Source organism: Colius striatus, chromosome Z (assembly GCF_028858725.1).
Source record: "Colius striatus isolate bColStr4 chromosome Z, bColStr4.1.hap1, whole genome shotgun sequence".
NCBI classification, from domain to species: domain Eukaryota; kingdom Metazoa; phylum Chordata; class Aves; order Coliiformes; family Coliidae; genus Colius; species Colius striatus.
The window spans coordinates 3,418,194-3,433,418 of NC_084790.1; the positions used below are offsets into that span (position 1 = coordinate 3,418,194).

At 63.3% G+C, this 15,225-nt stretch overlaps 1 protein-coding gene across 1 annotated transcript; it reads left to right on the top strand.

The window, feature by feature from the left end:
• Nucleotides 1-971: 971 nt before the first annotated feature.
• On the top strand, nt 972-15,023 carry HAP1 (huntingtin associated protein 1). Its single transcript, XM_062017567.1, has 18 exons — nt 972-1,046; nt 1,177-1,310; nt 3,934-4,202; nt 4,659-4,850; nt 10,273-10,349; nt 10,499-10,615; nt 10,724-10,824; nt 11,042-11,150; nt 11,278-11,356; nt 11,482-11,612; nt 11,696-11,770; nt 11,863-12,000; nt 12,092-12,156; nt 12,275-12,439; nt 12,630-12,943; nt 13,054-13,272; nt 13,676-13,778; nt 14,624-15,023. The coding sequence occupies exons 1-18, from the start codon at nt 972-974 to the stop codon at nt 15,021-15,023; spliced, it is 2,763 nt and encodes a 920-aa protein (XP_061873551.1).
• The last annotated feature ends 202 nt before the right edge of the window (nt 15,024-15,225 follow it).

A 15,225-nucleotide genomic window follows, 5' to 3' on the forward strand; every position in this document is an offset into this window, starting at 1 on the left:
CAGGGCTTTGCTGCACCCCAAGCATCCATTCCTGGGTGGATGTGGATCTGCAGTCACATGAGACCAACCTGAGCCAGGTCTCACCCCTGTTCCCAGGGACCCCATCAGAGCTGCCAGGACTTTGCTGCACCCCAAGCGTCCATTCCTGGGTGGATGTGGGTCTGCAGTCACATGAGACCAACCTGAGCCAGGTCTCACCCCTGTTCCCAGGGACCTCATCAGAGCTACCAGGACGTTGTTGCACCCCAAGCATCCATTCCTGGGTGGATGTGGGTCTGCAGTCACATGAGAGCAACCTGAGCCAGGTCTCACCCCTGTTCCCAGGGACCCCATCAGAGCTGCCAGGACTTTGCTGCAACCCAAGCATCCATTCCTGGGTGGATATGGGTCTGCAGTCACATGAGACCAACCTGAACCAGGTCTCACCCCTGTTCCCAGGGGCCTCATCAGAGCTGCCAGGACTTTGCGGCACCCCAAGCATCCATTCCTGGGTGGATGTGGGTCTGCAGTCACATGAGACCAACCTGAGCCAGGTCTCACCCCTGTTCCCAGGGACCCCATCAGAACTGCCAGGGCTTTGCTGCAACCCAAGCATCCATTCCTGGGTGGATGTGGGTCTGCAGTCACATGAGAGCAACCTGAGCCAGGTCTCACCCCTGTTCCCAGGGACCCCATCAGAGCTGCCAGGACTTTGCTGCAACCCAAGCATCCATTCCTGGGTGGATGTGGGTCTGCAGCCATGTGTGCCTGGGGATGAGGATTTGACTTGAGCTGAGCCCTGAAGCCCGCTGTGGCTTCTAGCCAGCCGCTTGTGGATATCAGGGATGTTCTGGGTATCAGGGATGTTCCAGGTATCAGCTTTGGCTGTTGCCCAGGGTTCAGCAGCCCTGGGAATGCCCCTGAGCATCTGCCCCAGGAGGGACTGGGTCACCCCCAGGGGATGCTCATGGCACCTAGCACCTCCCGGGGCCATGGACAGCGATGAGCCCCTTGCCCACCCCGAGATCCCCTCAGCAGGGCAGGATTGCACCTCCCGGGACCCCCAGGTCCCACCACGACAAAGGCAGCCGGGGTGCCCTGCTGCGACCCTGGGGAGAAGCGGAGCCGTAGGACGGCAGTGCCGGGCCAGCCGGAGCTGCAGCGGGACGGAGGGAGGGAAGGGGGTGCCCGGGGAAGGCGGAGGCCGGACTACACGTCCCGGCATGCCCGGCCCCGCTCCGCACCTGCCCGGGGAGCGGCTCCTGTTATCGGCGGGGCCGCGGGAGCGATGTGCGAGGGCTCGGCCGGCGCCGAGGGAGCAGCGCGCAGCCGTGAGTGACCCCGCGCCCCCCGGGACCCCCCCAGCCCCGGCTGTCCGAGCCCTCGTCTCTCCCGGTGCTTTGTCCACCCTCCCCGTTCCCCGTTGGCACCGGGTGCCACCGTTCCGGTCCCTCCAGCCCCCCCCCGCCCCCCGCCATCCAGCTTTCCCCTGGGCACCCCGCGGCAGCCCCGGGCCGTGTCCAGCTGGGTTCCAGCAGCAGACCCCCGCGGGTGGGCACTGCTGGTCCGTGCTTCTCAGCCCAAGCCTTTGCCCCTCGCCCGGGTGGGATTTCCCGCTCCGTCAGAGTTCGTGGCTGAGGTCCCGTGGCGCAGATGGAGCCCCGGAGGGGTCCCGGGGGATGGTTTGGCTACAGCAGCAGCAGTCTGCGGAGGGGGGTTGGTGGCAGCAGCCGGGGTCTGGCTGTTCTTTGTGGTCCCCGATGCCTGAACCAGGAAGTCTTGTGTGGGACTGGGGAGGGTTTTCATGCTCTGCAGGAAGAGGCTGAGGCTGCTGAGGATGTTTCTGCAGGAGGCTGGGAGCAGAGGGCTCAGGGAGCCCACGGGGTGATCAGCCACAACAGGGAACGGGGGAGTGTCAGGTGTTGGGGGGGTGTCATGGCAAAGGGGACAGAGCTGAGCTCTGGGAAGCTTGTTCCAGCTGGGAATGGGGCAGGAGAGCCACCCCCCAGCCCTCCCTCGGCCATGGGTGCATGGAGACACCCATTTCCGAACAATGCTTCGGGCAGATGCCGTGTCTTTACTCTTCCTCTCACAGCAGCCTGCAGGTGGTTCTGCTGGGACCCCTCAGGGGACATCCCCAGGGCTGAGGCAGGGTAAAACTGCAGCTACCCCCATCCCAGCAGTGGGACTGAGCCAGTGCCTCGTCCTCACGCTGCACACTGGCTTTTGCTGCTTTGCACTCCCTGACCCAGGCACTTGCAGAGGCTCCTCACAGCCTCCCCCCACCCACTGCCCCCAGCCACAACGCAGCAGCTGACGGGAAAAAATAGCCTGCCCAGAGAGCCCTGGCGTTGCTCAGCTGCTGCCATGTCAGCCCCTGGGTGCGAGGTGGGGAGGGGGCTTCGGGGCTGTGCAGGTGGGGAGGTGCCGGGGCAGGAGCTGTGTGACGGCACTGGGGCAGAGAGCAGCGAGCACAGGTCTGCAAGTGTGCAGGGGCACGGGCCCAGGCGAGGCCCCAGCACTCCCAGCATGCTGGCCTGGGTGCACCGTTCTCCTGCTCCCATCCAGCTCCTTGGCAGCCCCTGTGGGGCAAGTCCTCAGTAAGCCCAGCGCTAATGGCCAGAGGGGGATCTGGAGGGTGATGGGAGCTGCTTGCTCTCGTGTCTGAACAAGGTCCTCCCCGCAAGAGGAGAGTTAATGTAGGTGCAGGAGTTGGGCCAAAAGGAGATGCAGGGCTCTGGCAGCCCTAGCTGAGTGCTGACTCATGAGCCAGGCTCCCTCCCCAGAGCCAGCAGCAGCGCAGGGCAGTGGCAGCCTGGCACCGTGGCACGGTGGGTCCCCTTCCTTGCCTTGGGAGAAGCGGGGAGGGAAAGGGTCTGCGGGTTTGGAGCTGGGGGGCTGTTCAGTGCTGCAGGATTGGGCTGCTTGGGTCAGCTAGTCCTGGTGCTGTGGGGCAGAGAACCGTGGGCGTGCTTTGAGGTGTCCATGTTGCTTCATGCCTGTCCTGTGTGCTGGGGAGGATATGCCCTTGCTGGAAGGAGGTGCAAGGTGTCCTGGCTTGAGTTCTGTGGACGTGACAGCAGCCTTGAGCACGTGCCAGGAGGGAGGGTAGAGATACCCTGGCGTGAACTTGCTTCCAGGGATGAGGGGCTGCTGATCCTGCAGCCCCCACCATGGTGGAGGTGGGAGCAGGGGTGAAGATGAGGCATATGGGCTTTGTACTGGAGGCTGCAGCCCCCCCTGGGGCAAAGGGGCAGCAGTACCAGCAGTGGCTTCAGCCCCAGACAGGGCCACTGGAGGTGGCAGGAAAGCAGGAACACGCTGGTTTTATGACCTGTCTCATGATGTGTTTATGGCTGGGATGGGATGGTTGTGGATGCTGCCCAGCCCTGCCCTGGGCAAGGCAGCAGGTTCCCAGCTCTGCGTTGTGGTGCCAGCGGGGTGGATGATCGCAGCTGAACTTTGCTCTCCAAGATGGAGCTCCCAAGGGCTCCGTGTCCACCCGCTGCTGAGTGGCTCTGTGACACCTTCCCCTGCCTGCAGCAGCAGGCAGGGACCCAGCAGAGAGCCTGGGAGGAGTAAAGGCCTGTCCTGTCCTTTCGGAGCATCCTTCTCCCCAGTTTGGCACTGGCACTGCTCCAGGCATCACTGAATGCTTGTTTCAGTGTCACATGGTGGCTCGCTGGAGAGGTGGCACTGAACTGGTAACACTGACCTGGCACCATCCCTGAAACTGCCCCGTGTTGAGCAGCAGGTGGGGACTGAGCTGGGGCCTGCCCTGGTGTTGGCTGTCCCCATGGTTCCCCTGTCCCCACAGAGGCCACGAGCAGGCTGGGGAGTGGTGACACACAGGTCTCAGCGAGTCCCTGTCCTGGCAGGTTGCTGGGGGAGAGCAGATGCCTGAGCATGGAGTTCAGGATGTGTCCCTGGTCCCTAACATCTCCTTCTCCCCAGGCAGGAGCTGGAGAAGAGACTTTGCCAACCGCCAGCACTGCTCCAAGGAGCCAGGGAGCCAGGTGCTTCTCCACATGGCAGCCAGCCCTCCCACATAACGCCAGCCAAACTGGACACCCCAATCCCACGAGAGAACCCCCTGGGCCAGCACCCGCCCACCTGCAACCCCCAGCCCAGCCCTGACCCACCTGCCACTGCCCTGTCCCACGCCAGCCCCACGTCCCACGGGGCGGTCACAGGCAGACGCCGCGATGCCGCGACCATCACTGGTGGGTACAGCTGGGTGGTGCTGGTGGGTGGCCCTGGGGTCTGAGGTGAGGGAGTGAAGAGCCGGGGGAACCTCACAGCTTGTCTTCCGTCCTCATGGCGTGGCCGGAGCTGAGCCGCTGTCCCTGCATCCCTCGCCCTCCACCTGTGTCCTCAGTGCTTCTTGGCCGAGCAGAGCATGGCCAGGAGATGGCAGCAGGACTGTGCCTGCCCATGGAGAGCAGGGAGGGGGCGAGGAGGGAGTAGAGGAGAGCTGGGGTGGAGGTCTCTGTGTGCCACCCTGCAGTGGGAACCCCCCCTGCCCAGACCCCACACAAGTGGGCTTTGGGGGCAGACCCAAACCCTGATGGGACAAACTGGGCTGAGAGGTACAAGAAACATTCCCCTGCCACAAACCCCCTCCCCTTCACCCCTGGGTGCTCCCCACTCTCACCTAACACCGTGGCCCTCTGTCCCAGACCTGTGCAGCGGCAATGTCCCCGAGGTGGAGATCGTCAGTCTGCTGGGCGAGCAGCTGCCCCGCTACCGGCTGCGGGCTGACACCGTCTTTGGCTACGACCACAACGACTGGCTGCGTGCTTCCCCCGGCTCCCTGGAGCCCCCAGCCCCCCTCACCCCCCAGCAGATCGAGGAGACCCTGCAGTACTTCCGTGAGTGCTTGGTCCCGTGCCGTGGGGCTGGCGAGGGCAGGGGAGTGCGGGCGGCGCTGGCCGGGCTGGGCTGGGGCCACGAGGGCAGCCACGAGCTAATCGCCACTAACGGGATTGCTGGGCTGGATTTCCTCACCCAGAACATCCCTGGCTAATTCTGGGAGCAGCTTCTGCTAAGCTGAGGCGGGTGCTCAGAGAGAGCTTCCTTCTGTCGTCTCTCACAGCCGTTCCTCATAAGAAAGAGGTTCCAGGTTCCCCATCATCTTGGTGCCTCTGCGCTGGCTTCTCTCCAGCAGTTCCCTGTCTCTCGAGTCCTGTGCCCTGCCCAGTTCAAGAGGGACTGAGAACTGCTGGAGAGAGGCCAGCAAAGGGCTACCAAGATGATCAGGGGACTGGAGGTGTGGTGGTTTAGCCCTTGGCTGGGCATCAGGTGCCCACTGAGTTGTTCTATCACTCACCCTCCTAAACTGGACAGGGGAGAGAGAAGTATAATGAGAGGTTTGTGAGTTGAGGTAAGGGTGAGGAGATCACTCAGCAGTTAGTGTCATGGGCAAAACAGACTCAGCTTGGGGAGAGAAGGTTTGATTTATTAAGTCACAGCCTTCTTCGGGCATCCACCCACTCCAGTGTGGGGTCCTCCACGGGCTGCGAGTGGATCTCTGCTCCTCAGTGGTCCTCATGGACCAAAATCTGGCCCAGGCAAAACCACTACAGGAGGAAAGGCTGTGGGACCTGAGGCTGTTCAGCCTGGAGAACAGAAAGGTGAAGGGGGACCTCATTAACACATTGAAGTACCTAAAGGGTGGGTGTCAGGAGGGTGCGGTGACACTTTGTTATCTCCAGTGATGGGACAAGGGGTAACAGGCACAATGTAGAACACAAACAGTTCCATTTAAACATATGGAGAAACTCCTTTGGTGCTGAGGTGAGGCAGCCCTGGCCCAGGCTGCCCAGGGAGGGTGTGGAGGCTCCTTCTCTGGAGGTTTCCAAACCCACCTGGACACGTTCCCGTGCCCCCTGATGGAGGGGAACCTGCTTTAGCAGGGGAGGTGGGCTGGAGGAGCTCTGCAGGACCTTTCCAACCATTCTGTGATATCTCTGGACCACCTCCACACTCCTGCTCCCCTGTGCTGTGTGTCTCTGGGGTAGGACGCTGCTGGGGAGATGTGAGGGTGTGCCAGTGGCTCCTGGTGCTGCTGCCACACGGAAGGTGGCAGCCTGGAGTGGCTGTGGGCACTGCTGGTGAAGCCCCTGGAGCTGCGGGGTGTGGGGGGGACACCACGGCCCCCCTGGGCAGGAGGGGCAATGCCCCACAATGACGTGATGAGGCTGGTTCCTGGCGTGGGGTCAGGGTTCAGCAGGGTGCACAGATGGATTATCTCTGCTTGGCTCCTGCCTCTGACCCGCGTGTGGCGGGGATGGGATTAGAGCTGGGGATGGGGGTTGGATGTGGGGCAGTGGGAGACAGATGGGGCTGAGGCCCTGGCTCCCACCCCCCTGCCTGCAACCAGCTGGGCTGGGGACAAAGCCCTGTTGTGCCCTGTCTGTGCTTGCAGCCTTTCCCACCTAACTGTGTTCCCCTCAGACATCGGCACCCCCTTACCCTGACGCGACAGTGCAAGGGCTTGAGCCCCAACCCCCCTCTCTCCGTGGGGATGGCTGTGCTGGGCCCCAGGAGCCTCATGGACCACATCTCTCCATGCCCCCAGTGCCATTTGTGTGTGCTGGCGTGGATGTGGCCCACACTGCCTCATCCCTTCACCCAAATCTTTAAGCTGCCATCAGAAATAGCCCCCTGTAATCTGCTTGCGCAGGGGACCTGCCCAGAGGGTCAAATCCCTGGGCAGGGGATTAGGAGGAAGCAGCTCCTGCTTGTCTAGTCCAAAACACACACTTGTGTCCTTGAGGTCCTTGGCTCTCACTCTTCCACCACTGGGAGAAACACCGGTGCGAGGAGGAGTGAGATGGGCTGAAGGCACCTGGCTCCAGCCTCAGCTCCGGGAGGGTCCCAGTGGTTACTGCAGGACGGGTTTGGGGTCAGAATCCCAGCAGGTGGGAGTCCAGCAGGCAAACGAAGGCATTGTGTGCTGTGATGAGAGGCAGCTCCATCCCCAGCCTCATCAATTCATCGACTACTTTGGTACCAACAAGGCAGGGGGTGGCAGCAGGCGGTGTGTGTGTGTGTTGGCATGTTGTGGTGCCATGGTGTGGGCTCCTCAGCGCAGCCCCGCTGCCCTCCTGCCCGTGAGGCTCGTGCTACGTGACAGCCAGTTCCTCCATAATTCAGCACGGCATGATTTATTCAGCTCTCCTGCTCCAGTGCTGCTGCTGCTGCACAAACATAGTGGTGGGGAAGCTGGGGGTGCCTGACAGGGAGCCTGGGGCAGCCTGGATGGGGCACGCAGGGCTCAGGCTTGTGGGAGCCCATGCTCACAGTAGGGGGGTGCTGAGTGGGGTGGGTTGGAGGGGGTGAAAAAGCCTTTTTCCAGCTGAGGGACCTGGCATGTCCCAGCACCGCACTGAGCGCCTACACATGTAGGATTTGTGATAAAGGAACCCAGGCCATTTCCTTTGTGATAAAGGAACCCAAAGCCAAGGTTGGCTGGGCCACAGGGCAGGGAACTTTGGCAAAGGCTGTGGCATAACCCAAGCATCACAGGGACCGCAGCCCTGCACGCAGTCTGGGTCCTGAAACCTCTCCCTGTCCCTCCTAAAGGGAAAAGCCACCGTCTGTGCATGACCCGTTGGCTCAGCCCCACGAAGCCGCTGCTCAGGGACCAGTGTCCCCTCTCAGCAGTTAGAACTCTCCACCGTCCGTGTCCACGGACAGGGAGCCGGGACACAGAACTCAGCTGCACCAGCACCGCAGGGCTGAGCAGGATTGTCCGGATGGGTGTCCGGCGGGGAGCATCCTGCTCCCGGGGTGCCCGATGCGGAGCTGTGCCTGCAGGATGCCCTGCTGCGGACCGAGGATGTTCCGGGGGAGGAGCGTTGAGACCGCAGCGACCCGACCCACACCGCGGGGGGATCGGGCAGTTCCCGGTCTCCCCTCCCCGCTCCTGGTCCCGCCGCCCCCCCGCGCTCGCCCCCCTCCCCGCTCCCGCCCGGCGCCGCCTCCGGCCGCAGCTCCGGCCGCGGGTCCCGGCGGTGGGACGAGCCCGGGCAGGTGCGAGCGGACGATCCTATAAATACGGGCGGCAGCGGCCGAGCCCAGCCTGCTGCGGCGGGCGCGATGGAGATCTGGAGCAGCCCCGCTGCCTACGATGAGCTGAACGGCAACGCGGAGCGCGGCGGCACCGCCGACCCCATCGCCCGGGAGCTGGAGGAAGGTGAGGCCGGCTCGGCCCGGCCCGGCTCGGCTCGGCTCGGCTCGGCCCGGTCCTGCGCCTCCCCGGGGAGCGGGGCCGGGAGTCCCTTACCCTGCGCTGTAGCGGGGTTACTGCGGCCGGGGTCTCTCCCCGCCCGCGCCTCCCCACGGCGGGGTGCGCAGCCCCCACCGCCGTGCCCCATCCCCCGGGAGCTGCCGCCCGGTCCCTCGGGAGCCTCTGGGTCACCCTGAGCCCGGGGAGGGCTGTCCCCGCTCCGGTGGTGGTGGGAATCGGGCAGAGGGAGAGGGCGAGGGGGTCCTGCGTGGACCCGTAGGGAAGGGAGCCTGCCCTTCCCCGGGGCGCCGGTCCCCCGCAGTCGCGCCGGATCAGGCCCACGGCGGGGGCGGGAGGGAGGGCGGAGAGAGGGTGTTTGTGTGTGTTTGTCAGTGCTGCAGCCCCCCATGTCGCCCAGGGCCTGCCACTCTCTCAGGCCGTAACGATGCTCATGCTCCAATTATTTCCAATTAACGACTCAGGGGCTTGATGAGTTGCAGTTGGGGACCCCTGCAGGGAGTAAGCTCTGTTGGGGCATGGGGAGGGGGGGACAGGCTGGGGCTGTGGTTGACTCCTTTCCCTGTGGATGTGCTCACTGGGATGCAGTACCAGCCCCCAAGGGCAGTGGGGACCGGACAGGGGTGGCAGTGGGGGCACTGGCATGACAACACCCACACCATTACACAACCCCAGCTTGGGGCATAATGGGATTTATGTGGCTGAGCCTCTGCCGTTAACCCACTTTGTCTGCCCCAGCTGGGGAGCGTGGCTGTGGCTGGGGAGGCAGGTCCAGGCTCCCTCCTGAGCACTGCCAGCCCTGCTCTGCCGGGGGAAACTGAGGCACGCACCTTTGGGGCAGCCAGACACCAGGAGGGAGCATCGGGAGTGCGTGTGGGGTGCGGGCAGGACTTGGGGTGCGGGCAGGACCTGGGGCTTGGTGCTCTCTGCCCGCTCCCTCCCGCAGTGTGTGGCCAAATGAGTGCGTGCCTGGCGCTGTCTGGCAGCTTCTGCTGGCGCACTTGGCAGGATTGGTGCTGAGGGACAGACGTCCCCGTCCTCCTGCCACCTCTCGCTGCCAGAGACCCGGATAGCAGCAGGGGAGGAGGCAGGGCTTTAGCTGGGGCTCAGCTCGCTGCGGTAGTGCTGTGTGGCAGGCAGCTGCCTGTTACTGGAGCAACCTGCCTGCAGCTGCCCGTGCCCCCTGTGCAGCGGCTCGAGGTGCGGATCGCTGCGGTGCTGCAGCTGGAAGGGCAGCCTGGGCTGGGTGAGAGGTGCGGCTGGAAGGGCAGCCTGGGCTGGGTGAGAGGTGCAAGCTGGAAGGGCAGCCTGGGCTGGGTGATAGGTGCAGCTGGAGTGGCTGCCTGGGCTGGGTGAAGTGTGCAGCTGGGTGAGAGGACGCATCGGTCAGCTCTGCCTTAGCCACTGTCTCCAGGGAGAAACTAGGGCAGAGCTGGCTTCTTGGGAAGGGGGGTGGAGATCTGGGGAAGGGGGCTGGGGACAGATTGGAAGGGACGCTGCCTGTGAGCTTGGCTCAGCGTGGTGCCACCCACTGTTATTTATCCTGGAGCTCCAGCCTGCTTTTTGCTGGAGATGTCACCTCTGATTCTGTCTCTGCTGCTTGCCATCCTTCTGTCCTGTCTATGTGTCCTTGGTGGGACTGTGTCTGCACTGGGATGGTGAATGTAGTGAGGAGGCCTTGGCGTCTTTCCTGCTGCCCCAAAATGTGGGCAGGGATAGGGGGGTAAGATGGGAGCACCTTGTTCCCCATGATGCTGTTGTGTCTGTGAGCATCCCTGCCTGCCTCTGCCCTGCAGCTCAGCTGGTGCTGATGAGCAGATAAATGGTACCTTTTAGTGACCAGCGTGGAGCAGCTTTGTGACACCTGCAGCAGCCACCTCTTAATCCTTTCACCACCTCCTCTTCCCTCTGCTGTGCAGCCACGGGGATTGCCAAAGGGAAGCAGTAACAGGGGGCAGGAAGCAGTGGGGGAGAGTGGTGCTGAGCCCTCAGGCCAAGGCCTCCTGTGGTGTGGAGGTTCATCTCTTGCCCTTCTCTCCCAGTCCTGTGTGCTGAGCGAGCAGTCAGGATCACAAAGACCTACCATGACATTGATGCCGTCACCAACCTGCTGGATGAGGTACGCTAGTGCCCACCCTGTGCAGGGTCTCAGGGTGGCGTAAGGGATGGAGGCCAGTGTACCCTGGGGATGTGAGTGTGGGTTAGGGCTGGGGAAGAAGGGGCAGAGCAGGGGATGGGCCTTGGCTGACAGAGACCTGCTCCTTGCAGAAGGAGCGGGACCTGGAGCTGGCAGCTCGCATCGGGCAGTCCCTGCTGAAGCAGAACCGGAGCCTGACTGAGCGCAATGAGCTCCTGGAGGAGCAGTTGGAGTTGGCCAAAGAGGAGGTAACAGCCCCTAAGCACAGAGTCCTGGCTTTGGCCCCCCTGCATGCCAAGTCTGGGGGTTGTGGGCCCCGTGGCTGTGCCTTGATGCCCCTTCCCTTCCCTCCCCAGATCGCACAGCTGCGTCATGAGGTCTCCATGCGGGACGACCTGCTCCACTTCTACACCAGCACAACAGAGGAGAGCGAGCCCACCTCTGCCACCTCCACGCCGTGAGTGGGGGAGCCCTGTCCCACCACTGTTCCAGGGCAGGGCTGCTCATGGAGGGCAGGAGCCATCCCCATTTCTGGGGTGGCACTGGGGCTGGCACTCCCTTCCCTCCCATGGCAGCCCTGGCTCCAGCCCTATGGAGCTGGCTCGCTGTGGGGGGCTGGGCAGCCCCATCCTGCCTGCACTGCTGGTGCTCAGTGCCCTCCTTGCCACCCCCAGGCTGCGCAGGCACGAGTCCTCTCTGTCCCTGCAGCAGTATTTCCAGTGTGACACCTTGCAGCAGAAACTCAAGTGCCTGGAGGAGGAGAACCAGAAGCTTCGCATGGAGGTGACTGACAAGACAGCCCTCCCCATGCCCACCTCTGCCCCACTGGCTGCCAGGGGACCTCAACTGCCCCTAGAGTGGCTAAGATGTCCTGCCTGGTGTGCTCAACCCCTCCAACCTTCTCCCCCAGGCCACCAACATTGCAAATGAGACCTGTCAGTATGAGGACCAGGAGCAGCAACTGATGATCGACTGCGTGGAGCAATTCTGTATGTGGGGCTGGGCTTGTGGCGGGGCAGTTTCTCTCTGGGCTTGGGCTCGGGGGGGCCTGTAGGTGCTGCCCAGCATATTGTGGGATGGGTCCAGGTAGTGATGGACCCCTGGCCTTTCCCAGCTGAAGCAAGCCAGCAGGTTGTTTACCTCTCGGACGAGCTGGCCCGCAAGGCAGAGGACACAGTCCGGCAGCAGGAGGAGATCAGCCAGCTCCTGGCACAGGTGGTGGATCTGCAGCAGAAGTGCCGGGGGGTGAGTGTCCCCTGTGTGCCAGGGGTATGCTGCAAGGGGTCCTGGGGCACAGCTCCCTGACCTGCCCTTCTTCCTCCCTGCAGTATGGCTCAGAGGTGGAGGAGCTCCAGCAGCACTTGGCTGTGGCAAAGGAGGTGCAGCAGCAGCTCCGGACAGAGGTGAGCCTGGGGAGGGAGCTGTGGTCGGGGGGGGGTCGGGGGGGTCTTTCCCTGCTGCTGAGGCTGTGTGAGAGCTGTGCCCTTCCCTGCAGCTGCGGGACCTGCAGGAGAAATACGTGGAGTGCGGTGGGATGCTGCAGGAAGCACAGGAGGAGATCAAGAGCCTGCGCAGCCGCAGCCTCCCCAACAGCACCATCAGCCGCTACACCTCGCCCAGCCTCCTGCCTGTGGTGAGCACAGGGGCAGGGCTGGGGGAAGCAGGAGGAGTGGGGGGCTCCACTCTCCTCTTTGCCAACACTGAGTGCCCCTGTGTGTCCCCAGGATTCGCTGGCGGCTGAGATCAAGGGGATGATGAGGAAAGGGACAGACAGCTCCTCTGACTGCAAGTGAGTGCTGGCCTCGGTGGGCTTGTGCTGGGCCACGAGGTGGGGGTCCCGGGGTGAAGGTTGGAGTGGGGGTATCTGGTTCAGGGGTCCATCCCTGCCTGCTTCCTGCCCTCAGGAGCTACCTGCGGGCCTTTGAGACGGTGAAAGCAGTGAACCAGGTGGCCAAAGCCAAGTCTTGCTCCGTGTCTCCCGGCACCACACCGGGCTCCAAGCAGTCGTCAGCAGCCCCGTCCCGGGGGGCCAGCACCCCCCGCACCGCCTGCCCCAGCTCAGAGGGCCCCCAGTAAGTTGCTGCAGTGGGGGCTGCCCCTGCAAGAGAGGATGTGTTGGAGACATGTCGGTCCTTCGGGGCGTTAAACGATGGCTCGGGGGGAGGGCAGCGTGGCCAGGGGTCCAGCACGGCGTGGGATGGAGGTGGAGTTTGTGGTGTGGGGTCGTGGCCCTGAGCACCCTGACGCTCTGCCCATCCTCAGGGGCGAGGGGGCTGGGGAAGAGGCGCAGGCAGCCCCGGGCAAGCAGGACCTGGAGGCAGCGGTGCAGCGGCTGTCGGTGCGGCAGCAGAGCCACGACTCCGAGGAACGTTCCTTCTTCGAGGCCGAGCGTGAGCACAAGCTGTGGCGGCTGAAGGATGGGGAGAGCTCCAGTGGCTTCCTCACCCCTAACGAAAGCATCATCTCCACGGGGACCAACTACTCGGGGGGCTCGGAGCTCACCACTGGCTCCAGCTTCTCGCTCGGCTCCCTCACCTACCTGCCTGACAAGCTGCAGATTGTGAAGCCCCTGGAAGGTGAGAGGTAGAGGGGGCTGCCTGGTGTGGAGAGCTGGAGGTACTGGCAGGGTCCCACAACACCAGCTGAGCCTCCTGGCTGTGCCTCATCCCTCACCTCCACCCCCCAGGCTCTGTGACACTTCACCACTGGCAGCAGCTGGCACAGCCCAACCTGGGTGGGATCCTGGTGCCCCGTCCTGGGGTGCTCACCAAAGACTTCAGGCAGCTGGACATCGACCTGGAGGAGGTCTACAGCCTCAATGACCTGGAGGAGGACGATGTGGATGCCAGCTCCTTCCAGCTGCACCCAACCTCAACACCGGCCAAAGCCAAGGAGCGCCCTGGGGGTGAGCACAGGGAAAAGGCACAGGGGCTGTGGCCTCTGAGATGCCCCTCCCCTTGCACCCCCATGTGCTCCCTCACTCTTGCAGCAGCCTCTCCCAGACCCTGAGGGCTGTTCTGCAGCAGATGTGATGTGGTGAGCCCTCACCCTCCCACTGACATGCTCCCACTGCAGACTGAGGAAGAGACAGGTCTTGGGAGAAACATCTGCTCCCCTTCCCACTTGTGCTTGCAGCCTTGTCCTCTGAGCATGTGCTGGCCCTAAATGCTGCTGGAGATGTGCCCTGTGCATGCAGCGTTTCACCACAGCCTGGCTTTGCCTCTCCCAGCTGCCCAGAGCCCTCCCTCCTCTCTGCCTGTGTCGTGTTCCACCCGCTCCCTTAACCCAGTGTCTCCTGTCCCTTCCAGTGTTCCTCTCTGTTAACAACCTCCCCCAGACCCCGTCTACCTTCACCATCACCACCTGCCACATCCTCCATCCCACCACTGAGATCACCAGGGTGACACCCAGGTAAGGTGTGTGGCCTCTCACTGCCTGCACCACCACCCCTCCCCTCCCCTCCCTCCTGTATCCCCCCCCCAGCCTAGTCCTCCTCCCTCCGTTGCTGGCTCTGTGCAGCTTGAGGAAGCAGCAGCCCAGGAGCCATCTGCAGCCCCTGCTGCTCTGAAAGATGCCTTGCACTTGAAATGTCCCCAGAGCTGCCTGCTTTGTGCAGTTTGAGGGGTTGAGGGGCTGCCCCCCGCCACCTCCCTGTACTGCAGCACCTCGATGGGAAGAAGGTCCTTCCTTGGGCTGGCTGAGGCTTGGCTCACCCTGGAGAAGCAGTTCTCTGGGGCCAGAGCAGTGTTTACTCCTGGCACTGCCAGGGCTTTCCTTCCCTGGGAGCAGCCCTGACTTCCCTTCTCTCTGCACTTGTGCATCAGCCAGGGCCTGGCCCCAGACTGGACTGGAGGAGCTGAGCCCTTGGCTGCCCCTTAATTAATGAACACTGTGGCTTAGCCCTAATGAGCCCCTCCAGGGCTCGCTGGGGGGTTGGTGTGAGCTGCAGTTCACTGTTAGACAAAACCCTGCATGTCTGGAGAATGCTTGTGGAGCAGCAACCCTGCACTGACCTCTCACAAAATCTCCTGGCTGTCCAGGATCTTGGGGGGGATTGTGGTCACAGCCACCCTCCTCAGCACTGTGCCAAGAGCTTTGGGGTGCTTGGGCAATGCTGTGAGCACAGGGGGCCTCTCACAGCCTGATGCAATGAGGGTGGGGGAAAGAGAAAGGATACCCTGGGGTCCTGCAGCAGCCTCCCCTGGGACCGGCCGCCCCCTGACTCCTCCTCCTCTTCTCTCTTTCCCCCTCCTCAGTCTGCATAACGCCGTCCTGCCTTCTTGTCGGCCCTTTGAGGGGCTGAGGCTTGGCAACCCTTCGCCAGAGTCATCTCGCCCCATGCTGGCTCCTGGCCCCGGACCCCCAACCGCCCCTGTGGGACTCGTCAGGCTGTTACTGGTGCAGGGCATCTCCGCCTTGGTGCCACGGGCTGGCTCATGGTGTGCTCCCCAGCTCCCTTCCCAGGACCCCCAGCACGCTGACACCCAGCCCCTCCCCACACTGAGGGGACAGGATGGAACCTCCTCCAGGAGCAGCATCTTCAGCCTAAATCTGGTGGAGAAGCTGCAGCGCCTGGGGCTGGACAAGGTGGTGGCCAGAGGGGAGATGTCCTACAGCCAGGGAGAGCGCAGGAGAGCCCGGGATGCACTGACGTGAGGGTGCTGTGGCCCCCACAAGCTCAGGATGAGACCACACACGTCATCTTCATCACCCTTCCACGGAGATGGGACAGACTTTCAGCCTTGGCTCCTGGCCATGGCTCGTGGGGGCTTTGCCCAGCGCTGTGTGGCCCGATGTGATGCTCTTGGGTCTCGTGTGTGGGGGGCTGCAGGGGGGGGATGGTGTCTAACCAGGGGAT